The 23317-nt window shown below is 35.6% G+C and overlaps 1 protein-coding gene across 2 annotated transcripts in view; it reads right to left on the reverse strand.

The window, feature by feature from the left end:
• The window catches only part of GABA-B-R1 (gamma-aminobutyric acid type B receptor subunit 1), a 194835-nt gene that overhangs the window by 132327 nt on the left and 39191 nt on the right, over positions 1 to 23317 (reverse strand). For both annotated transcript variants that reach the window (XM_090395464.1, XM_090395455.1), the window contains one exon: positions 9857 to 9922. In XM_090395464.1, coding sequence (XP_090251590.1) covers positions 9857 to 9922 — 66 coding nt within the window. The remainder of the gene's footprint in view (positions 1 to 9856; positions 9923 to 23317) is intronic.

Consider the following 23317-nt stretch of genomic DNA (forward strand, 5'->3'; position numbering starts at 1 on the left):
GTGAGTGAGTGAGTGATTCTCTGTAAATATCAGTTCAGTATTGCTATGTGCAAGGTTATGCATTTTGGGCTGAGGCACTGCAGGAATACGAGGGTGATCTGAAAAGTTCCCGGCCTAACAATGAAAAAACAAATTTATAATTTCAAAATTACTTTTATTTTTCAACATAATCTCTCTTAAGACTAATACATTTATTCCAGCGAAGTTCCAGTGCCATTATCCTGTCCCTGTAGTGGTTCTCAGTAAGATCTGCAAAATACCCCTATACAGCTGCAATCACCTCTTGATTCGAAGAAAAGTGCTGACCAGCAAGGAAGAATTTTCGTTTTGGGAAGAGATAGAAGTCAGAGGGAGCTAAATCTGCAGAATAAGGTGGATGTTCCAACAATTCATAGTGCAGATCCCTTAATTTTCCCATCGACGAAACGTCTTTGTGGGCAGGTGCATTGTCCTAATGAAAGATGATTTTTTTTTCTTCTGCAAACCAGGTCTTTTCTCACAAATTTTTTCGTCTAGTTAAAAGATCAGAATAATATTCCCTGGTTATTTTATCCTTTTCAAGATAATTAATAAACTTCAGCATCCCAAAACACCGATACCATGACCTTTCCTGCTGAAGGAACCGACTTTGTCTTCTTTGGTGCTGAACAACGGCTTCTGTCCACTGTTTTGACTGCTGTTTGGATTCTGGTGTGTAATAGTGAATCCAAGTCTCATCCATAGTAATAAATCTATGCACAAAATCAGTGTTAAAATGCTCCATGCACTGTTCAGAGATTTTCCTGCGAGTGCAATTTTGATCTGATGTGAGCAAGCGTGGTATCCATCTTGCGCAAAGCATTTTCAGTTGCAATTCTTCATGCAAAATATATTCTACACATTCTTTTGAAATGCTTGTAGTCTCAGTAATTCAAAGCACTTTGATTCGCCAGTCATCCAATACCATATCATGCACTTGATCAATGATTTCTGATGTTGTTACACTTTTTGGACGTCCTTCACGTGGATCATCTTTAAGGCTGGTACGGCCACGTTTAAACCTGGTAGCCCATTTCTTAATTGTCGAAAACGAAAGAGAAGAGTGCTCATAAACATTTATGAACTTCAAATGAATTTCTTTTGCCATTAAACCTTTTACAAAGAATTTTATAACTGCACGATACTCAATTTTATCCATTTCAAAGGATACAGACAACACTTTTGCTTCAGACAGATGTATAAAACAAACTACTTAATAGAATGATTTGCAATTTCACATGGATGCTTATGTACCAGCTTAGAAAAAAAAATCATGCCGATAGTGTTGCCATCTATGGCCGAGGCCGAGAATTTTTCAGACCACCCTTGTATATACACACATATACACACGATATATGTGTATGTGTGTATATATATTCCTGCAGTGTCCTCAGCCCAAAATGCATAATCTTGCACTTAGCAATACTGAACTGACATTCAGTGTCATTTGTCCATAGATTCCATTTGTCCAAATCAAACTGTAAGAATTAGAAATGCCCCTTATCCTTTCCTAATTTTACATTATCAGCAAATAATTGTATATTCCTCTCCAGTCAAATCTCAATATCATTAATATAAAAGTTAAACAACAACGGCCCAAGCACAAAACCCTGTGGTACTTCACTGATCACACTCCTTCTAGACTCACCACCTCCATACATCACTCTGATATACCTATTATTCAGACACTACTGACCCCCCCCCCCTCAGAGTTTGTATAACAATGTTCTACACAGAATGCCATCAAATGCCTTGGAAAAATCCAAAACTTCTGAGGTATATCCATTCCACTATCCAATGTATTATAAAATATAAGCAACTTGCTAAAACAAGACCTACCTACCCATGTTATCCTCTATAGAGAATTAAAGTGCTGTCTATCCACTCTAGATGCAGATCCTAATTATACTATTCAATATCTTAATGATCACTCCAGAGATTCTGATTTATTTAAGAATTAATTGCATTGTCCCAGCTCCAGCTTATATAATGGAATTACCCTGAATAATTAAGTAAGTCCTTCACTTACACAGATTCAAGTTACATGGATTTGTACATATGCAGTTACATACTTTGACTTATGACTATCACAAACATCCATTGTCCATAGTGGGATTTGAAGCCATGACCTATTGTTGGAGAGCAGTTATGCTAACCAGACCACTTTGTTTAAATATAAAATGGCAAAGCAGATACTAGGTTCATTAACAAAGCATAAGTTGTGTCTTGTTAATGAACTTAGTTAAGTATTTATTGGAAATAACATACAAACCCTAAATATATCTGAAAAACATAAACGTAATTAAAATACATGTATTCACAATGATAAGAAAAGGCACATTATAACTATTTTGAATAATTAGTAGGCAACATGAAAAAGGTAATAAGTCCATAGATGTTGCATGCTTACGAAATTAATGAATCAACTGCTATAACTATTATAAAAGTTAAAAGTTCATATTATGCAACATGAAAAGTTCAGCCAATGCAATCCACAATCACTTCCAAGAAAATAGGCATATTAACACAAAGATGGGAAAATTATTGGCAAATTTGATTGACGACATATAACAACAAACAAGAGAAAACAGAAGAAGCTACTGCTCACTATAAACTGATTTATGAATGAATGGGGGAAAAAGCTGCAGTAATCAAAATTTAAGACTGAATTACATATTCATAATGAATTTGTTATACTGGATGTAATGCTGGGGTGCATGATAGCACACCAAGATGTAATACTATATTCATAATGAATATATAATACTGTTTGTATTAAGTTTCTTGCAATTACATATGCTGTTTTATATTTATGAAGGGTCCTCCAAATGTTGTGGAATAGTTTATGTAAAATTCTAGTCTTTTCATTTTTTTTTAAATGTATTTTACTAAAAACTTATAAATAGCAGGGAATCTTTTAAATTAGTCATTGAACAGTACACTAAAAATATTCAAACTGCAAACACCTACAATTTGGTGACTTCATCAGGACTGTTTTTTTTACAGAAAAGATGAAAGCAATTGATGCTAAAAACCTAAATAAATCATTAGAAGAGAAAACAACTCAACACAAATGAAATATGACAACACAAATGAAATATGACAACACAAATGATACAGTGACATGTCTGCTGTCTCTGTCTCTCTCTCTCTCTCTCTCTCTCTCTCTCTGTAGTGATTGTATGTAATTGTTGGAGAAGTTAAAAGTCTGATATGTCAAGAAATCTGATTAGTGATTGTCAGACATTACTAAATCCTTAGTTTCTGTTAAGAATTATGAATTATTGCCATAGATTAATAGATTCCTCAATTCCTTAATATGTTGCGAAAAAAGTTTTTTTTTTCAAATAGGACATGGTGGCTCTGATAGCTCTGGCAGCAACTATAAATTGCACTGTTGAATTGTTGACTGGGGTCAGCAGTGCAATTTATAGTTGAAGTATTGTGAGCCATCTCAGACTTTTCTTCCCTTTTGTGATCCACATCACTGACCTGTTCTTTCTTTTTCTCACCTCAAAACTTCAACTTTTCTGGCCTATGTGTTAAACAACAGGAACATAGTATCTTATAAACATCCAGATACTTGCAGAAAGGACATATCATTCAAAGATATGAAGTGGCTGCATATGGTTTGGATTGATTTGAAAGCTACTCAAATGCTGTGATTTTTGAGTAAGATAGTTATCTTGATCAGAAGATTACCAATATATGAGATGGAAATTGAATCCCTGTACTGAATATTCTGATTTTGGCAAGAGGGATTATTCAAAAATGATTCTCCTTATTAAGAGCGAAGATGGAAAAGGATTTGTAATTCCTCAGTAAGATTGTCTTCATTATTTAGAATAGAAGTTGCCCAGTTCTTAGGCTTGTTGAACATCTCTAAAGAAACACCATTATCTGGTTACTTTGTGATTAGAGAAGCATCCAAATAGGGTGGCTCACCTTTCTTCAACTCTAATGTGAAATTTATATTACGATGGAATGAATTAAGAGCAAGGAGAAACTGTTGCAAGGTGGAGCAGTCATGCTTCCAAACTATGCACATATTAACTAGATACCTCCACCAAATGGTAGGTGTAGTCAAATTTCGAGATAAGATCAGTGGGGGGATCAAGAGACTGCCCACTATTAATTCAAACTGTGGTATATAAAGGCCTTCTACCAAAAGAAGTTAGACCAAAGGCAATTTTTATTGCCTTTGATCTAACTAGTAATGTTTGAAAGGAAGAGATCTTTAATTAGTTCTAGCACTCCATCAACTGGAATGTTAATGAAAAGAGAAACTACAGAAAAACCTCGCTTAACATGAATTCGATATGCGCGATGATCAGTAAGCGCAAGTGAGTGAAATGATACTGTTTCCTGCTTTAAGTGAGTGATTAATCATTTAACATGATTTTTTTGTTATGCAAAAATTTTTGTTGCCAATCTGCAGCAAGTGGTGGCACTTTTCAATGCAGCAGCCAGTGGGCAGTGGCTGTACAGCAGAGAGGTGGCCGACCACACTCGGCAGTTGACTCAAAGATATCATCGCAAGAGCACGTGCAATCTCTGTTCTCTTGCTCAATCACTTTTCCTTCATTTTGTTTTAATTTAGATATCTATAAGGCTTTATTATATTCAACCCCTGATATGAAAAAGATAAAGAAAGCTGCAGTAATAAAGGAACCATGTGGCAGAAGGTCTTACCTCACTGTGCAAATGATTTCACTGGTTTTAATAACCCAGCTGATAGCATTATTAAAGAAATCAGCACAATTGGAAAATAACTTGTATTTTAATGAACTGGATAATGAAGATGTGAGAAACTTGCTCAATTCCTATTCAGAACAGTTAAGCAAGAATGATCTCCTTCAACTAGAAGAACAGCATGAAAATAAAGAAGAAGATTAGGAGTGCAAACAAGAAGAGAATGTTACGACTAAGAAGCTAACTACAATAGAACTTGAGCTAGTTTTTCAATCACATTGATCATGATAAGGAAATTTTGTTTGATGCTGATCCTGATATGGAAAGAAGCTTATAAGTCTGCCGAAATCTTGATAAAGCGGTCGCCAGCTATTGCAAATTGTATGATAAAATGAAAAAGTCAAACACTATTCAAACATCTTTGCTTAATTTTTTTTTTTTTGTAAAAAAGTAGCTCAATCAAATGTTTAGACACTAAATTAAAATTTGAGCAATTGATTTTTATTAACTTTGATGATTTTATCCTCTAATACAGAGGTGTCAAACTGGCGGCCCGTGGGCCGCATACAGCCCCCAAAGCAATTTCTTGCAGCCCATGATGCCTCAAGGAAAGATGAATAAAAGGATGGTTACGTTTTATAATAAAACAGAAATATCGTATTTACTTGCCCCTGCGTATCACTTGCACACCCCTGATTTTACTTAACGAAAAAAAAAAATTAAAAAGTTTTGCATATACATCTCACACGAAAATAAAGTTTAAACACTTTCAAGTCGGTAACTCGCTCCCTGCGGTAAACAACATGCCCTCCACAACTGCCACTATATTGCAGATGCAAGAAAAACAAGTACTTTTATTGTACCACTGAATAAAGTACAGGGAAGACATTTGCTGTCTGTGTAATATATTTTTTTAGTGCAATTAGAGACAACTGGGATAAACACGGCACTAACTAATGAATCAAATGTCTGATCCCACATTAATTATGCTGTTTAGCCTCAAGCAAAACCATATGTTGCACTGGCAAACACAGTATCTAACTAAAAACTATTGTTTTTAGTTAGATGTATGTGAGTGCACCCACTAACTCAAATGAAAAGCAACAATAAAATTAATTTCAGTTTAATTTATTTAAATGCCATCTATTGTAAATATTAATAAAAAAATTCAGCTAATGCCTTTTATTCCAGTAATATAAATATAATAAAATATTCTTTATTTTTTTAAGTTGTCATAATCATTATACTATTATTTTATGTCTTGTAATGACTTAGAATAAATAAAATTTTTGTTATTAATTTTCCAATTTATTTATATTTATTCTTTCACTTCCCTTTGATTCTAATTAGTGAAGGTTTTTTCAGTCAAAATTTTTTGCGGCCCACTCGATATACACTTTTATAGTAAATGGCCCACGGTCCAATTAAGTTTGATACTCCTGCCTCTAATATATATAGCTTATATATATTTTTTTTTAAATTTATGCTAACTGATGGATGAATTATAATTATTCCTATTGTTTACTATATTCACTTAATGTGATTTCGCATAGCGCGCATTAATTGATGAATTAATTAATCACTTTATGCGAGGTTTTCCTGTGGCTAACATGGATGTCTAATGGTGAGATATCAACATCTGATAGTTTCTGAATAAAATTGACTTAATTCTTGACATAAGAGTCACAGTTCACGATATGGCTTTGCAAGAGATCATTAAGATGTTTATATAGTAAATAATCAGTGAGCTGATACTTACCAATGATCTTTCTTAATGGAATGCCATTTCAACACATTCTAGGAAATCCATATAGTCTGAGTTATGGGGTAAAGGGACTCAATTTCCATTTCAGTCAGGTGACCAGTTAGGTATGGTCTAGAGTAATTCATTTGTCTTCTCATGCATAGCCAAAGTAAAATAATGGTCAAGGTGGAAGAGTCAGCAAAAATAAGAAATAGTTTGGAAGTGTAATTGGTAGTGTTCATAACAACTGTTGCAGCTCCCTCCTCAACCTTCAAGTAAAAACAAAATTATTATTTTGTTTTTACTATATTTTTTGAATAACAGCTTCACACATGTAAGAGAAAACCAAATATAATTTATTACTCCTATATATTTCGCTCAATATGTTGTGAGCTTCTTTCAGGAAGAAGACAGAAAAAGTTGTAACAACATTTAAATTCTGTTGATTAATTTAAAAATAATAAATAAATAAAAATATAAAAAATTATAAACAACTAACAGCAATCACTTCCCAAAACTTAGAAATAGGCAAACAGTCTGCCTAATTAGGATTAGGATGGAGGTGTAAGGCTTCACATGATTCATAAAATAAACAATCAAATTTGAACCTACTATAGTGTAGAATCTTGGTATAGTTCCAGTGAACTTTCTGTCTAGGGTCAATGACATGATAAGCAAGGCCTGACCCTCAGAATTCAAAAATCTTATAAAATCTCGATTTTTTTTATTCCAATAGTAGCAGAATGACCAGTCGGTCCAAAGTAGCAAAGATGAGAAGAACAAGGTATTTGATAAACACCAGGAAAGGATAAAGGTGATAATGTATCTTTGATAGGTGGTAAGAAAGATGACAACTTCTAGGTTGGTTCAAAGATAGTACACAAATTATATCTGCAAAGGCCCTTGCTATTTGTTTAGATGTTCCTTGCTTCTCATGCCATCATAGAAAGAAGAAGAAGCTTTTCAATATATCCATTTAGCTTTATTCTTAAAAACATGCTTTTTAATTAATAAAAAGTCTTAAGAAAGAGAGGCAATAAATGTTTTGAAAACATTTTCTAAACAAAAGACATTACTTTCATTGACCTTTAAAGCTACCATATGGCTCTACAATGTGGATGATATATATACCACAACAATAAATACATATACAGCGTGTTCGGGATTAATTTGACATATTTATAATTAATTATATTTTTCCGTAAGTTACATGTATTAACACACACTTCTCTTCATTTAAAAGGTTGGACCCTTCTTCATTCATATACAAGATGTCAGAAAGGATGGATAGCTGGAACCCACCTGAATCATGGAAGAGAATAACTTGTATCATGATGATTCGTGCCGGCCATCAAAATAAGGATATTTCGACTGCTGCCCAATGCTCCCTGAATACAGTAAAAACAATCAGGCATGAACTAGAGACTTGCAATGGTGACTATGAGGATGTAGCAAGAAGAAAGATCCCTAGCAGACGATCTGATTGCGTTCGTACAGCAGAATTCCTCGCAAATCTGCAGGAACAGGTGTTGAAGAACCCTGGCATTGGAATTCGGGCTTTGTCACGTGAAATGAATGTTGCAGCCTCTACTATGAAGCTTGCACTCAATGAAGACCTCCGCTACTACTCATACAAGCGCCGCAAAGGTCAGCTGCTTACAGAAAAGGCCCGTGAAAAACGTTTGATAAACGCGAAGAAACTTCTAAGCAAAGTGAAACATCCTGCGGAACCACAAACAATCTGGTTCTTTTCCGATGAGAAAAACTTTTGCCAGGATCAAAAACACAACACGCAGAATAACAGATGGCTTGCATACAGTACAAAGGACATTCCTCGTGTAATGCAGACTAAATTTCCCCAAACTGTGATGGTTTTCGGATGTGTATCCTCTGAAGGCAATGTGATGCCTCCGCATTTTTTCCAAGAGGGCCTCAGGTTGACTTCAGATGGCTATGTGGAGTTGCTAAACACTGTAGTCAAGCCCTGGATAACAAGGGTAGCCAATGGTAGGCCGTATGTATGGCAGCAGGATTCGGCCCCTTGCCACACCTCTGGGAAAAGTCAAAAATGGTTGTCTGAAAATTTCTACGACTTCACCAGTCCAAATGTTTGGCCTCCAAACTCCCCAGACCTTAACCCCATGGATTATTTTGTATGGGGCGCAGTTGAAAAAGACACCAATCGCACTTCCAGTAATACAAAAGCCCAGTTAATGGATAAAATTAAAACAGTTTTTGCAGCCCTTCCCAGGGAGACTGTAGCATCAGCTTGTTCGAGGTTCCGAAGCAGGATTGAAGCTGTGATCGATGCTAATGGTGGTTATTTTGAGTAAATCTTGTTGATAGTATTGTAATTAACTCTGCCTGTAATGTTTTTTGTCAATTCATTAAATTTAATAGATACAAAGAAGATTTTCTTTTTCCTTACGAAACTGTCAAATTTATCCCGAACACCCTGTATATGAATTCGCTCTAGTTTATAACAAAGATGCCCTAGGATCAAAGTCACTCTAGGAGAAAAAAAAATGATAATAAACTACCTTTTCTGGAGACTTTGATGATACATGAACCAAATGTTAACCCCTTTCCTTAACTCTTTATAAAATATGAAATATGTGAGCAGATGTATTCTACAACATTCATCCTTTCAAAAAATAGGAATAATCAAAACTGTATCTCCAACTATTGATTTAATAAAAGGTGGTACACTCAGTAACTAAATACTAGTGATTATAAAAGATACTTTTATAAACAACAGATACTAACTGGTTAGGAATCTCAATCATCACACACTTACCCATTCTGGTTCTACAAGCCTTAATAACATCAACTTCCACTTCATCAAAGGAATTTCTGAATATGTAGTTATAATAAAATAATAATATCATAATCCATGGTGCTTATAGGCATTTATGACGCATGGCCTACTCACATCAGTTGTTATGACCTTAATTTTAGGATAAGGTGCTTAGTCTTTTGACTAAATATATATTGTGTATAAATTGCAAGTCTTTTCCTGGCCAGTCTGACTTGGGCTTTCATCCTGCTAGTCAAACTGGCCAGAAAAAGACTTGAAGAAAAATGGAAGAGAACAACTAACTTACCCTCAACAACGAGCCCTGATAAAGGTTATATGTATCCTAGATAGGATTTGAACCCAGATCTTTCCAACCGAAGGGCTTCTTCAAAACAGGGGCTATGAAGGTGGTGTGAATGCATACTCATGGGAAATGCAATTTTCAGAACACTTACAAAATAGTCAGAAAAACAACATTCCACATTTCAGTTTTTCATGCTTTTACTTCTATATGCACAATTACTAATATAACAAAAGAGTTACTGAGTAAGAAAGAAAGCCTTAAATTTTAAATTAACTTGTAAAATTTAAAGTCAGCCACTTACCTCACATAAAACTTTTCTAGCTGCAGCCCCATAAAACATACCAACAATAATTCTTGCATCTTGACGCTGAATTTTGTATTTTAATAAATCAGTAAAGGTATCTCAATAGCAGAAAAACAATATAATATTACATGTTATATATTATTTATTTCGATAAAACTTATGTGTAATTAAAAAAAAAAATAGATACTTCTCTTGGGAGAGCCTGAAATCCCTAGAAGATGCATCCTGAGGTAGCAGATAAGGAAAGGAATACCTCTCACATATGAGTGGTAGGAGAGAAATGAAATACCTCCCATGAACCAACAGGCAGCAGCAGTATCTGATCTATAGTGGATGGCTGCAAACAGTGTCTGTTTCAATGCATTGACTGTAAATCAATTTCGATCAGAGCATGATTGAAATTTGGTGCAATATGGAAGTACAAAGAAAAAGTGCAGCATGCCAGCTTGGACGTTGCCAGGATAAACAAGGTCCATGTATCCAACTGAGCACTGGCTTGACAAGTCAGCTTTTGAAAGAAGTATAATAAGATTAAAACCAGTGAGAGACAGGCTATCAGCAGGAATGTCCATAGTTTATGGGCTCCTGAAAAGCTATACTTACTTTGCAAGGAGATGAAGCAATATCAATGTGACATCCTTAGATTAGTGGAGATCTGCTAGACAGAGTTGGGGAGATCAGAGGTGATAGAATCATCTGGTCTAGCCATAGTATAAAACATGAGGTGAAAGTTGGATTTCTTCTCAGTACAAGTGGAAGAGAAGCATTATTAGGATACACACACACCGGTAAATGAAAAATAATAATAGCACGATTTGCAGCAAGACCATTTAACACCACAATGATCCAGGTCTATTCACCCACTTCAGAAAGAACTAAAGAAGAAATAGTTATTATATAGCACCTCAGAATAATCTTGAAATCAGTACCAAAGAAAGATATACTAATCATTGGAGAAGATTGTAATGTGAAGATTGGAAAGGACAATGAAGAATAGGAAAGAATAGTGGACAAATATGAATATGGATACAGCAATAAAAGAGAATGAAAGAAAATTTGAATTTGCCATCAAGCAAGATGGTAATTTGCAACACAAAATTCTAGCAAAAAGACTGTAGGAAGTGAACATGGTGGTCATTTTATGGGAGAATAAACATGCTAGACATGATACCTGTAAACAAGAGATGGACCAGCAATGCCAAATATTTCAAGGAGTAGACATGGAATTGGATCGTAACCTAGTGATTACCAATATGAAGTTGAAACTCAAGAGACAAGTGAAGGCAGAGTTTCAGAGTCTGAGAGATATGAGAACACTGACAGAGGAAATCACAGGAAAAGCATATAGGAAAGTGCTCAAGAAAGAACTGAAATCCATTAGGGAAAAGGAACTGGAGGAGAAACAACAAAGTGGTGCTTGCAATCAAGAGAGCAGTGGAACATACAGCTCTTGGAAAGCCAAAAAAGAGGTTAATCTCACAAGAACCATTAGCAAAAGACAATGAAGTGAAGAAGGCAGTTAGAAGATACAAATCAAAATGGCTAAAGGATAGAAGTAGAAGGATATCAATAAATACTATGGTGAATACAGAACAAGAAAAGTATACAATGTAACTGGACCATCAACAAGAAATGGAATCCAAAACAGAGAGGTTTCTCACAGAAAAGGGTGAAAATAATAAAAGATGAAAAGGGTAAAATCTTGATGAACACAGAAGAAATAGGAGAGAGACAAACAAGATACTATTCAGAGTTAAATAAGATATAGAGAGATGCTAAGGTCTAAAACAGGTTAATTGATGAATTGAGGTAAATAGAGATGGGAAAAACAGATATATTAAGGGATGAGGTTGTAAAGGTAATAAAACATCTGAAAAACTATAAAAGCTCCAGGAATGATGAAAGATGCTAAAACATGGTCATGAAGTGATTATAGAAAAATTACACCACTTATGTAACATTTATTGGGATGAAGGCAAAGCACCAAAAGAATGGACAAGATCAAACCTAATACCCATTTGCAAAAAAAGGAAGCAATGAACTGCAAAAACTACAGAGCAACTCCTCTTACGAGTCATGTGGGAGAAGTATTTATGATATTAACAGAAAGAATAAGGAAACTAATGGAAGATGAGCAAGCAGGATTTAGAAGAGACAGAAGTACTGTGCACCAAATATTAATGTTGAGATTAATTGTGGAGAAAGCTCTATGGAAAAATAAAAATGTTTATACCTGTTTTGTTGACTTTCAGAAAGCATCAAACAGCATAGCCCATAAAGTGGCATGTGCTGCACTCAAATCTTATGAAGTGGACTTGAACCTGATATGTCTATTGCAGAACATCAATGAGAACACAGAGACTGCTGTGAGAAATTCTAGAGAAATAGGAAGATGGTTCCAGACAACAAGAGACATGAGACAAGGAGATCCAATATCCCCAAGCATCTTTATCATGCTTTTGGAAAAACAATGGATGTCATAAAGGATTAATATAAGGGGAATTTCAATTCAAGGAACAAAAATAAATAATTTAAAATTTACAGATGACATAGTTATTATTGAAGAAGATGAAGAGGAACCAGAAAGAACAGTGCAGAAATTAAGTGAAGAAGGAAAGTGATATGGGTTGATAATGAACACTGAAAAAACTAAAACAATTACATTTGGAGAGAAGATGAAAAAGTAAGTAAAGATTGATGGACATAAGCTGGAGGTTAGGAACTTCATGCACCTAGGGTGCAATATGACATGATTTTTACTGTAAAAAAGAGATAAGATCTCAGATAACAAAAGTGAGAGTAAACCTACAGGCAATGTACAAAATATGGAAAAGTCAATCAGTGAGCCTTTCACAAAGCTGAGACTGCTGGAAACATGAATATTTGTAAGCGCTCTCTACGGTTGTGAGACAGGAGTAATGGTCAAAGACTTGTAAGATAATACTGGTTTTCGAAAGAACATGTTATAGAAAGTTATATTAAAAATGTGCCAAAAAATTAGAATCTAGCTTAATCCTTTATCCAATTGTAAGCAAACAAAGTATTCTCCTGAGTTTTTCATAATTTCCATATTTCAGTTCAGCTTATAACCTGTCCTGATTGGAACATCCATATAGTTGACTATCTCCTAGGTCAGTGTGGCACAATCACTGTCACTAACTAGTGTCAAAAATAACTATTTTGCCACCAGCTGCTTTTCCACATGTCTGGTGTCTGACAGCTTTTTCTTCCAAACATCTAAAATATGTTTACCTTCAATTTCTATATCATGTCTGATTTGTTTACAGTACTTTTGTTTTTTGTTTCCTCCATTTATATATGTTTTCAATGACCTCCACAACATTTTACCACCTGCATAATATTAATCTTCTATATTCTTACCAGTCACTGGATGTCTTTCATTTAGTTACTTTTACACATAGCATTCTTATGTTTTTCTTGGTTTTCTTATGTTTTATGGTTCTCTCAGGGTATCTGCTGTCTTAAAGTGCTAGAAAGTTCTGATGTGCATTCCTCTTTTCCAAGACTGTCTCTATAACTTCTCGAGTTCACAATGATGTTCATTTATTTCTATCCTTGATAACAACCTCCCCACCTTCCTCCCTGGATGAATCTATCAATAAATGACTAGAAAGGTTTATGTGTTGGAAGTTCAATTCACTTTATTTTAATGGTATTAATTCACAATACAGAATAATAAAAAAAATAATTAATGTTTATGTAACTTATTTGCTGATATTTTACTGGTATTATATCCAGCATCTTTGGAGTACAAAAACTGTTTTTCACTGTATATGAACAGCAACAATTCAGTAACAGTGAGATTGGTTTGAAAAAAATTATAATGGACTAAAGTCCTAATTGGCACCATCTATTGTTGGATAAAGAGAGAGGGGAAAAAAGTACTAATTAGATCTTAAAATGACTGTCTCCCAGATTTTTGGTAAATTGATACAATCATACTTGTTGAGGTTTGGAGAATGTTTTAAAGTTGCTGATAATTCCAAAAACAATCTCTCTGACTTACAATGACTTCTGTGTAGCACTTTTTTTTTTTTCCTTTCATCTCATTCTGTATAAAGGGGTATCCAAGGCATGATTTGCTAGTCCCAATTGCCATAACAAAGAGCTGAATGTATTTTTTATGTTCACCAAGATGGATGTCAACAGTTCTTCCTGTCTGTCCATAATAAGCCAGTTCACAAATATAGGACACTTCATATGCTCCTGGATGTGAAAAAGCAGAGTGTTTGTCCTTAGGTGAATTAATGAAAATTGCCAATTTGATATATGGTTTAAATGTGGTGTGTAGCTGATATTTATTAAGCATTCTAGATATCTTTTCAGATGTGCCCTGAATGTGGGATGTTAGCAGTTTTGCTGTAATCTTACATATTAGGCAATGAAGGAGATTTCTGGAGAACATTTAGCATTTTGTCTGTTCTTTGGGATTACATCATTGTATAAAAAAATGTGACACAAGTAAGTGAGTTCGGTGGTAAGAGCATTGTCACTTGAACAGACTAATAGAACAAAACAATAGGACTCTGATTAGACCACAGATGGACTACTGTCCAGATTTGGTCACCTGGTTTTCAAAAGGACGAAGAGATGTTGAAAAGGGTCCAGAGGCGACTGACTTAGGTACTTTTTGATCTCTGGAATGTCAAATATGAGGAAAGGTTGAGAAGATGCAATGTGCAGAGTCTAGTGGATAGCAGGAGAGGTGATATGATAGAGACCTACAAGTTAATAAGGGATTGTCATATGATCAATGTTGGAGAGGTTTTATAGAAAACAGTAGGAGATCAGGGAAGAATGAGAGGTCATTCTAGAAGCTGTATATATGGAGGGTGGTGTGAGTGGGGGGGAGTGAGAAGCAGGTTTTTGCATGCAGAGTTGTGAATGATTGGAATGCCTTGCCTGAGAGCATGGTGTCTACAGAGAATTTAAGTGTGTTTAAGGCATGGCATGATGAGCTGTGTGTATGACAAAAGAATCTCCTAGATGAGTCTTTGACTCCATGGGGGGTCTTGGGGCAATGACTCCATTGTCATTGCCTGAATATAACATTTTGGCAATGACAATCAAGGAAAAGAAGGAGTAGCCATAGTATTCAACACAAAATACGAGGCTAATCTTCTTGAATGGCACTCAGTCTCAAGTAGAGTAATGTGGGCAAATATGAGAATGGAGAACTGGACAATGAGACTTATTTGTGCCTATGGTCCCACAGAAGGTTCTACTACCAGTTTCCATAAATTTATTATTCGGTTGAGACAAGAACATAAATTTCTATTGTCAAATATTGGAAATATGGATGAAACTCCTATGAGCTTTGATATGATAAGCAATAAAACAGTGGAGTCTAAAGGTAATAAGAGTGTGCTAGTTTGAAGTACAGGTCATGAAAAAACAAGGTTTACGGTTGTGTTGTCATGCTTGGCTGATGGAACCAAGTTAAAACCAATGATCATTTTCAAACGTAAACATAAACTTAAACCTAAGATAGAATTTCCTTCAGGTGTTTTTGTACATTTTCACGAAAAAGGATGGATGGACGAAAATGGTGTGAATTTATGGATAAATAATGTGTGGAACATGCGACTAGGCAGTATAATGAAGAAACGCAGTTTATTAGTATGGGATATGTTTCACAGTCATTTAACTGAGAATACTAAAAGTCTTCTAGAAAAAATAACACAAAAATTGCTATTATACCAGGTGGTTTAACTTCTATATTGCAACCACTAGACATCTGCTTGAACAAACCATTTAAAGATCACATGCGAGAAGAGTGGAATAATTGGATGTACTGGTGAAAAATCATTTACAAACGGTGGATCTATGCGCGCTGATTCACTTGATATGTTATGCAATTTTGTGATCAAAGCATGGAATAAAGTAAAAGTAGAGACTGTAATAAAATCATTTAAAAAGTGTGGTATCTATAATCTTATGAATGGTATGGAAGATGATCTGTTGAGTGACAGTGATGATGATGAGAATGAAATCAATTCACCGGATTCAAACTGGGATCTATATGACAATCATTTAAATAATGAATCTGAAGAACTATTTTCAACAGATGATGAAGAAAATTAACATGAAAATTGAGGTTTATAATTATTATTTGTTTTTTAAGACTTACATCTATTGTAATATTTTAAATAAATTTATGTAACAAAAAATTAATGTTTTATTTATAAACACTGCCTATTTTCTTATATAACAATGTATTGTAACTACCTAAATGTTCATCCAAGAAATTAAGCTTCCCTTTTTATACTCGTCGTATAAGATGACCCATGATTTCGAGGGTTTTTCTGTAGAATTTGAGAGTTGTCATATATGCCGACATATACAGTAATTCAATTTATTACTGCCCATACAGAAATGATTATGCTAGAATCTTTGTTAGGAAACAAATCTTGACTCCATACTGTAACTATGGAGCTATGAAGGCTGACTGGTTAACAGCTTGATTTTTTCCTAATCAGTTTGAATTATGTATTTCAGACCAAGAGAAATATTGATTTTGGAATAATCATAATTACACTGCAGAATGTAACTTTTCTTAATGATAGTAGGATATTTTCATTGCATTAATAATCTCAAATGCATAAAAGATACAAAATTATCTAAAACAATCAAAAAAATACCACACAAGAAATTGCAATATATGATTATATATAAACTCAATAAATCTAATGCACTGGATATAGCTCTTACAAATATCAGACATTACAATAATAATCAAATCACAGAAACTGTTGAGAGATTTCAATAATCTAATATCATGTTTTTTATATATATATATATACAGGGTGTTCGGGATAAATTTGACAGTTTCGTAAGGAAAAAGAAAATCTTCTTTGTATCTATTAAATTTAATGAATTGACAAAAAAACATTACAGGCAGAGTTAATTACAATACTATCAACAAGATTTACTCAAAATAACCACCATTAGCATCGATCACAGCTTCAATTCTGCTTCGGAACCTCGAACAAGCTGATGCTACAGTCTCCCTGGGAAGGGCCGCAAAAACTGTTTTAATTTTATCCATTAACTGGGCTTTTGTATTACTGGAAGTGCGATTGGTGTCTTTTTCAACTGCGCCCCATACAAAATAATCCATGGGGTTAAGGTTTGGGGAGTTTGGAGGCCAAACATTTGGACTGGTGAAGTCGTAGAAATTTTCAGACAACCATTTTTGATTTTTCCCAGAGGTGTGGCAAGGGGCCGAATCCTGCTGCCATACATACGGCCTACCATTGGCTACCCTTGTTATCCAGGGCTTGACTACAGTTAGCAACTCCACGAACAAAGCCCAAATTCCAATGCCAGGGTTCTTCAACACCTGTTCCTGCAGATTTGCGAGGAATTCTGCTGTACGAACGCAATCAGATCGTCTGCTAGGGATCTTTCTTCTTGCTACATCCTCGTAGTCACCATTGCAAGTCTCTAGTTCATGCCTGATTGTTTTTACTGTATTCAGGGAGCATTGGGCAGCAGTCGAAATATCCTTATTTTGATGGCGGGCACGAATCATCATGATACAAGTTATTCTCTTCCATGATTCAGGTGGGTTCCAGCTATCCATCCTTTCTGACATCTTGTATATGAATGAAGAAGGGTCCAAACTTTTAAATGAAGAGAAGTGTGTGTTAATACATGTAACTTACGGAAAAATATAATTAATTATAAATATGTCAAATTTATCCCGAACACCCTGTATATATATATATATATATATATATATATATATATATATATACACACGCACTGCTTGGAAAAAAGTCAACAGACCTCATAGGGTGAGGAACAAACTGCCATGGTATCCCTTAATAAGATGTAGGACCTCCTTTCGCTGAGATGACTGCAGCAAACCTAAGGGGAATACTTTCCACAAGCATACGATGAAAATCAATGGGAATTTTGGACCATTATTCCTGTAGGCTTGTAATGGGGTATCCAACTACTGTGGAGCAGACTTCACCGACCCAACCCAATACTCTAGTTTATCCCACAGATGTTCAACAGTGCTGAAATAAGAGCTCTGTGAAGGCCAGCCAAGTGGTGATGTCAATGTCCACAAACACCGTAGTTACAGCAGCAGCCTTATGACATGGTGGATTATCTTGCTGAAAGGAACAATGGTCAGTTCTGTAGAAATGCCACAAATTAAGAAGCACTGCACTGTCCAGAATGTTTACATACCTCTCAGAGTTCAATATTCCTGGCACCACAAACAGAGGCCCGAGGTCAAAGTAGGAAAAACAGGCCCACACAATCATACCACGACTTTTGAATTTCATAGCTAGGGTTATACACTCTGGCAAGAGATGTTCACCGGACATTTGCCACACCCATCCTCTTTCATCTGCTCAGTGGAGGGTGTAGAATAATTCATCGCTCCATGACATAATTTTCCAAGCTTCCACATCTCCACTGTACATACTCTTTGCGCCACTGAAGATGATGGTGCATGTGGGTTCAGGCAATGTGGGGCTTTCGTATTGCAGTCCTACTGTGTAAACCCATGTTGCGAGTCTCGGTTCTGAATGTTTTGGTACAGATTTGTATTCCAGTCGATGCCCAGAACTCCACATTCAACATGTCTGCCAACAAATGGGGGTTTTTACATATTATCCTGTGTAGAACCGTAAAGTCACATTCAGTGTGTGTGATAGGTTATCCTCTGTGAGTAGTACTTGCAGTTGAAGATGAAAGCATCTGCATTTCCATCTTGGTAAGGTATTACTGATTGTTGATCTGGGATGGCCCAATTTATCAATAATTTCCCAAACAGATAATGCAACATGGCATTCCATCACAATGCCTCTTTCAAACTCCTTCGGTTCCATTTTTGTAACTATTTCATAGTTGTACTAACTTGGGAGTAATATATTCTTCCAAATTATACTAGCTGCATGGGCAATTGGGGGTTTGTCAATGGGGGTTTTTGTCAACTTCTTTCCAAGCTGTGTATGTGTGTGTACATGCACAAACACACACAAAAAGCAGAAGAGCCTATAGCAAACAAATGCCATAGGCTCTTCTATGCATATTAAATAATAAAGTAACACATAAAAACCACAGTGATATATTTAATTAGTAAAAGGACAGATATTTCGTACTAAAATTAATAGTACATCTTCAGTGTCTGTAAGAGAAATAGGAATGGAATAGAAGCAAAACGTTTGGTGGATCACCTATTAAAATACAATTGTTACCGCGTGCCAGGAAATAATAGAAATAACAAATTTAATCTATTAAGATAAATGGTTTTTTATGTAAGATAAAAGTCTCCCATATCTTTGAGAGTGACATACAGTCATTTCTATTTAAATTCGGTCTGTGTAAGATAGTATACACATGTTGCCTGACACACAGCATATGTAGGAAATAGAAAATAATGAACTTTTATATTGCTGAAAGTTTTTCCACTTGGTAATACTATAAATTAAAGATACCAAGACATTATATACTTGGTTTAATCCTTTATCCACGTGTAAGCAAACAAAGTTTGCACCTGAAGTATTTTTAGGACTGGGGGCAACCTGTATATGGAAGCTGATGACTTCTCATCACTTGCCTTAGTATCCAATAATGTAAAGCACATATCCTTACTGGCATGTATAATGCTATGCATTATGGGAAAGGTCACTACCCAGACCAGTTTCAACCTTTACTGAGATCTCATCAGTGGAAGGCAGACCCAGAGGTGATACTAAGGTTGAAGTAATGCAGAAGTCATATTTTCATATACAAGTAGCCAAAAGGTGTCACAATTTTTATTAAACTACTTGGTAGAGATAGTTGTTGGAAGTTTTTCCACTTGGTATTACAAGTGGTCACCGGATTATGGACAATCCAACTTGTGTCATTCCATACTTACGAACGGGCTCTCAAGGCTCCCCATAAAGATAATTAATAAATAAATAATTAAATTAATAATCTGGAAACTAGTTCTTTCATGCATGTAAACAAACCTGCACTTCGGTGCATTATTAAAGCAGCTCTTCCCGTTATTTGGAAGTCAAATTTAAGTGCCTGAGTCACACTTGCCATGTTAGAAGATTGGTTCTTGAACTGTTTTATTCCTGCTGTGGAGCAGTGGAGCAGTCAGGGTTACGGAAGAGGATGTGATGTCCTTGAGAGAGTTCTGGAAGAATTATAACATCCATGATGCCATCAAAAACATTGCTGATTCTTGGGAGGAAGTGAAACAATCAACAATTAAAGGGATGCAGAACAAACTGTACCCTCAATTCTGTGATGATTTTCGCAGCTTCAGAAGAAGACATCACCGAAGATAGAAAAGCTGTGGTGAATAGTGGCAATACACTGCAATTAGACATCAATGAAAATGATGTCATTGACTTACTAGAGTTCTATTCACAAGAATTAACCAATGAAGACCTTGCCTCTATCTACAATTCTTAATAGAAACAAAGAATACAAAGAATCAGAAGATCCAGAGCAAAGAAAGCCTTTTGTCTCATTGAAGCAAGATTTGCTAAGCTTGAGGAGCAAGATCCTAACATTGAGCAGTTTACAAAGGTTTACCGTGCAATTAGTGAGAACATCAGCTGCTACAAGGTCATTTATGATGAAAAAAAGAAAAAGGTTGTGCAAACAACCTTAGATACCTTTTTCAAGAAAAAAACCTCAATAGTAAGCTTCCCCTCTTCCAGCAACAGAATCAAATCATAACTCTCCAGCACCAGGCCCATCCTCTCTAGAATCATCTCCATCATCATTTTCTAATTAATGTTAGCTTACCTTCTTGCCTCAAAAATCCCTTTCAGTAAGCAAGACATTGATGCAACCTTTAATATTCTTTTTTGAAATTTCTCCTGTCTCCAATCCAACCTTTTGTATGACGTTCTGTTTGTTTGTTTTAAAAGAAAGAGCAAAATAGTTTCTGTAACTTATTATTATGGTATAGGGGTAATTATTATTACAATAATAATCATATGTGGCAATAATAATTATTATTATTATTGCCACATATGAGCCATTATAGTATTGTTGTTATTATTAACGCATATGCGCTGTTCATCAGGGATCCGAGTTAAACACAAATCCAACTTAAAGACATTCTCAGGAACATATCTCGTCTGTAACCTGAGGACTTCCTGTACTATAAATTAAAGATACCAATAATAAGTGGAATACCATTTATTCCACTTGGATAAAGGATTAAACCACCATCATCATTATCATCAAATTCCTGACAAGTACCCTCAAAGGGTGTAGTACTACATGAAAAATTTACATGATTACTAACTTCCATCTACAATTTTCCTCCAAATCAATCTGTTACCTGTCAAGATTCCAACATTATCAGATCTTATATTTCTATCTTCTAAGGCAGAGCTTCTTATACTGTGGGTCGGGGTCCCATTTGGGGTCGTGTAACTGAATGTGGGGTCACAAAAAATTTGGCAACAGTAAAAGGTTTCTGAACGTGCAACAACCAAAAATTAATTCACATTCAAAGCTATTGTTTGTAATTCTTTATGTAAATAATAAAATTATATGTATACCAAGAATTGTTTATTATATATATGGATATATAAATAAATTTCTTTATGATTTATTATCATTAAATGTTTGATTTCTATACCTATATACCCAGGATCGCGTAAAAAAGGGGGTCGCAAGTGGAAAAATTTTAAGTGCTGTTCTAAGTGCTTCTTAAAACACAATGGTGATATGCACTGAATGTATCACCAAAATAATCCTCACTGGCATGAAAACATACATTCCCCACACTTCTCTGAACTGCCGTACCCTATCTAAACCCTGGTTTTCCAAAAGATGTGCCAAGGCTGTACAAATGAAAAATCAGGCATACCACAACTGGCTCAAATCAAGAACTCCATCCTCCTTCAATGCTTATACTGAAGCCCGAAACAGATGCAAGAAAATTATCAATGCTTCCAAAACAGAATTTGAACAGGCAAAAAGCAGAAAACTTGCAGTCTGTCCAAACGGCAGCCATGCCTTTTGGTTTCTCGCTAAAGCAATTGGTCGTAACTTTTGCCCTACACTATTCCTACCCCCCCCCCCCCCCACATCATACCCTGATGGCTCAATTGCAACATCACCCACAGAAAAAGCTAATCTCCTGGCTTCACACTTTGCCTCCAATGCATGCATAACTGACAATGGCAAATGTCCCCAGTCATTCCAACTGCCCAACATACAATATCCCCTGTATCCTTTTGCCACAAAGAGATCATAAACCTGTTGTCTAAATTAGACACAAACAAGGATCCTGGTCCTGATGGCATTCCTCCAATTGTCCTGAAGGTCTGTGCAGCAGAACTGACTCCTATCCTATGCTGTCTGTACATACTCTCTTACTCCATTGGTATATACCCAAAGCCTGGAAACTATCCTATATTCAACCCATTTCTAAAAAGAGTGACAAATCACTACCATTCAATTACTGCCCTATATCACTCACCTCAGTCCTATCTGAAGTTATCTGAAGTGATGGAGAAAACCATCAACTCTCAACTTCTACTCTACCTTGAAGGTACCCAACTATTAAGTGACCACCAGTACGGATTCTGTCGATGCCGATCAACAGGTGATCTGCTCTCATATATCACTCATCTCTGGACAAATACCATGGAAGTTTGGCAAATCTCAGGTGGTTGCACTTGATATCTCCAAAGCATTTGAGGTCTGGCACAAAAGGCTTACTAAGCAAGTTACCATCATTTGATCTGACCCAGGACTTCTGTAGTTGAATTGCCAGCTTTCTGTCTAGATGTACACCATGTGTGATGGGAGACAGCTCCCTATCTCTCACCATCCAACTAATGCTGGGGTCCCACAAGGTTCAGTTCTCTGACCAACCCTCCTCCTTCTGTATATCAATGACCTGACCTACTTTGGTTGATCTCCAATCCAATACACAGTTTTGCAGTAGACAGCATATTGCATGCCTCCCTTTCATTTGATAACCTTACCCTACACAACTCACTTCAACCCACAGAACATCAACCACAACTTTCTTTAATTCTGGCCTCCAAGCCATCCTCCAATGGGGTTCAGATAACCCCATCAACTTCAATGCTAGTAAAACCCAGTTCTGTCTTATTTCCCACAAAAAATAACCATTTTCCCCCAGTATTATTTTTGATAACATTGAAATTCACAGACAAGATGAGATTTCTCTTCTCAGAATTACCTTGACATCAGGCCTCTCCTGGCATAAACACATCACAACCATTGCATCTTCAGCTTCCAAAAAACTAGGATTTCTCTTTTGCTCAAGACATTACTTCACCTCAAAACAGCTGTTAACCTTATACAAACCACAAATCCGCCTAGCTATTGAATACTGTTCTCACATTTGGAGTGGGGCTCCTAAAAGCTCCCTCAAAATGTTTGACTCAATACAGAAGAGAGCAATTAAACTGATAAATGACC

Source organism: Typopeltis vanoorti, chromosome 1 (genome assembly GCF_054136105.1).
Source record: "Typopeltis vanoorti isolate ZY-2024b chromosome 1, IOZ_Tvanoo_1.0, whole genome shotgun sequence".
Classification (NCBI taxonomy): domain Eukaryota; kingdom Metazoa; phylum Arthropoda; class Arachnida; order Uropygi; family Thelyphonidae; genus Typopeltis; species Typopeltis vanoorti.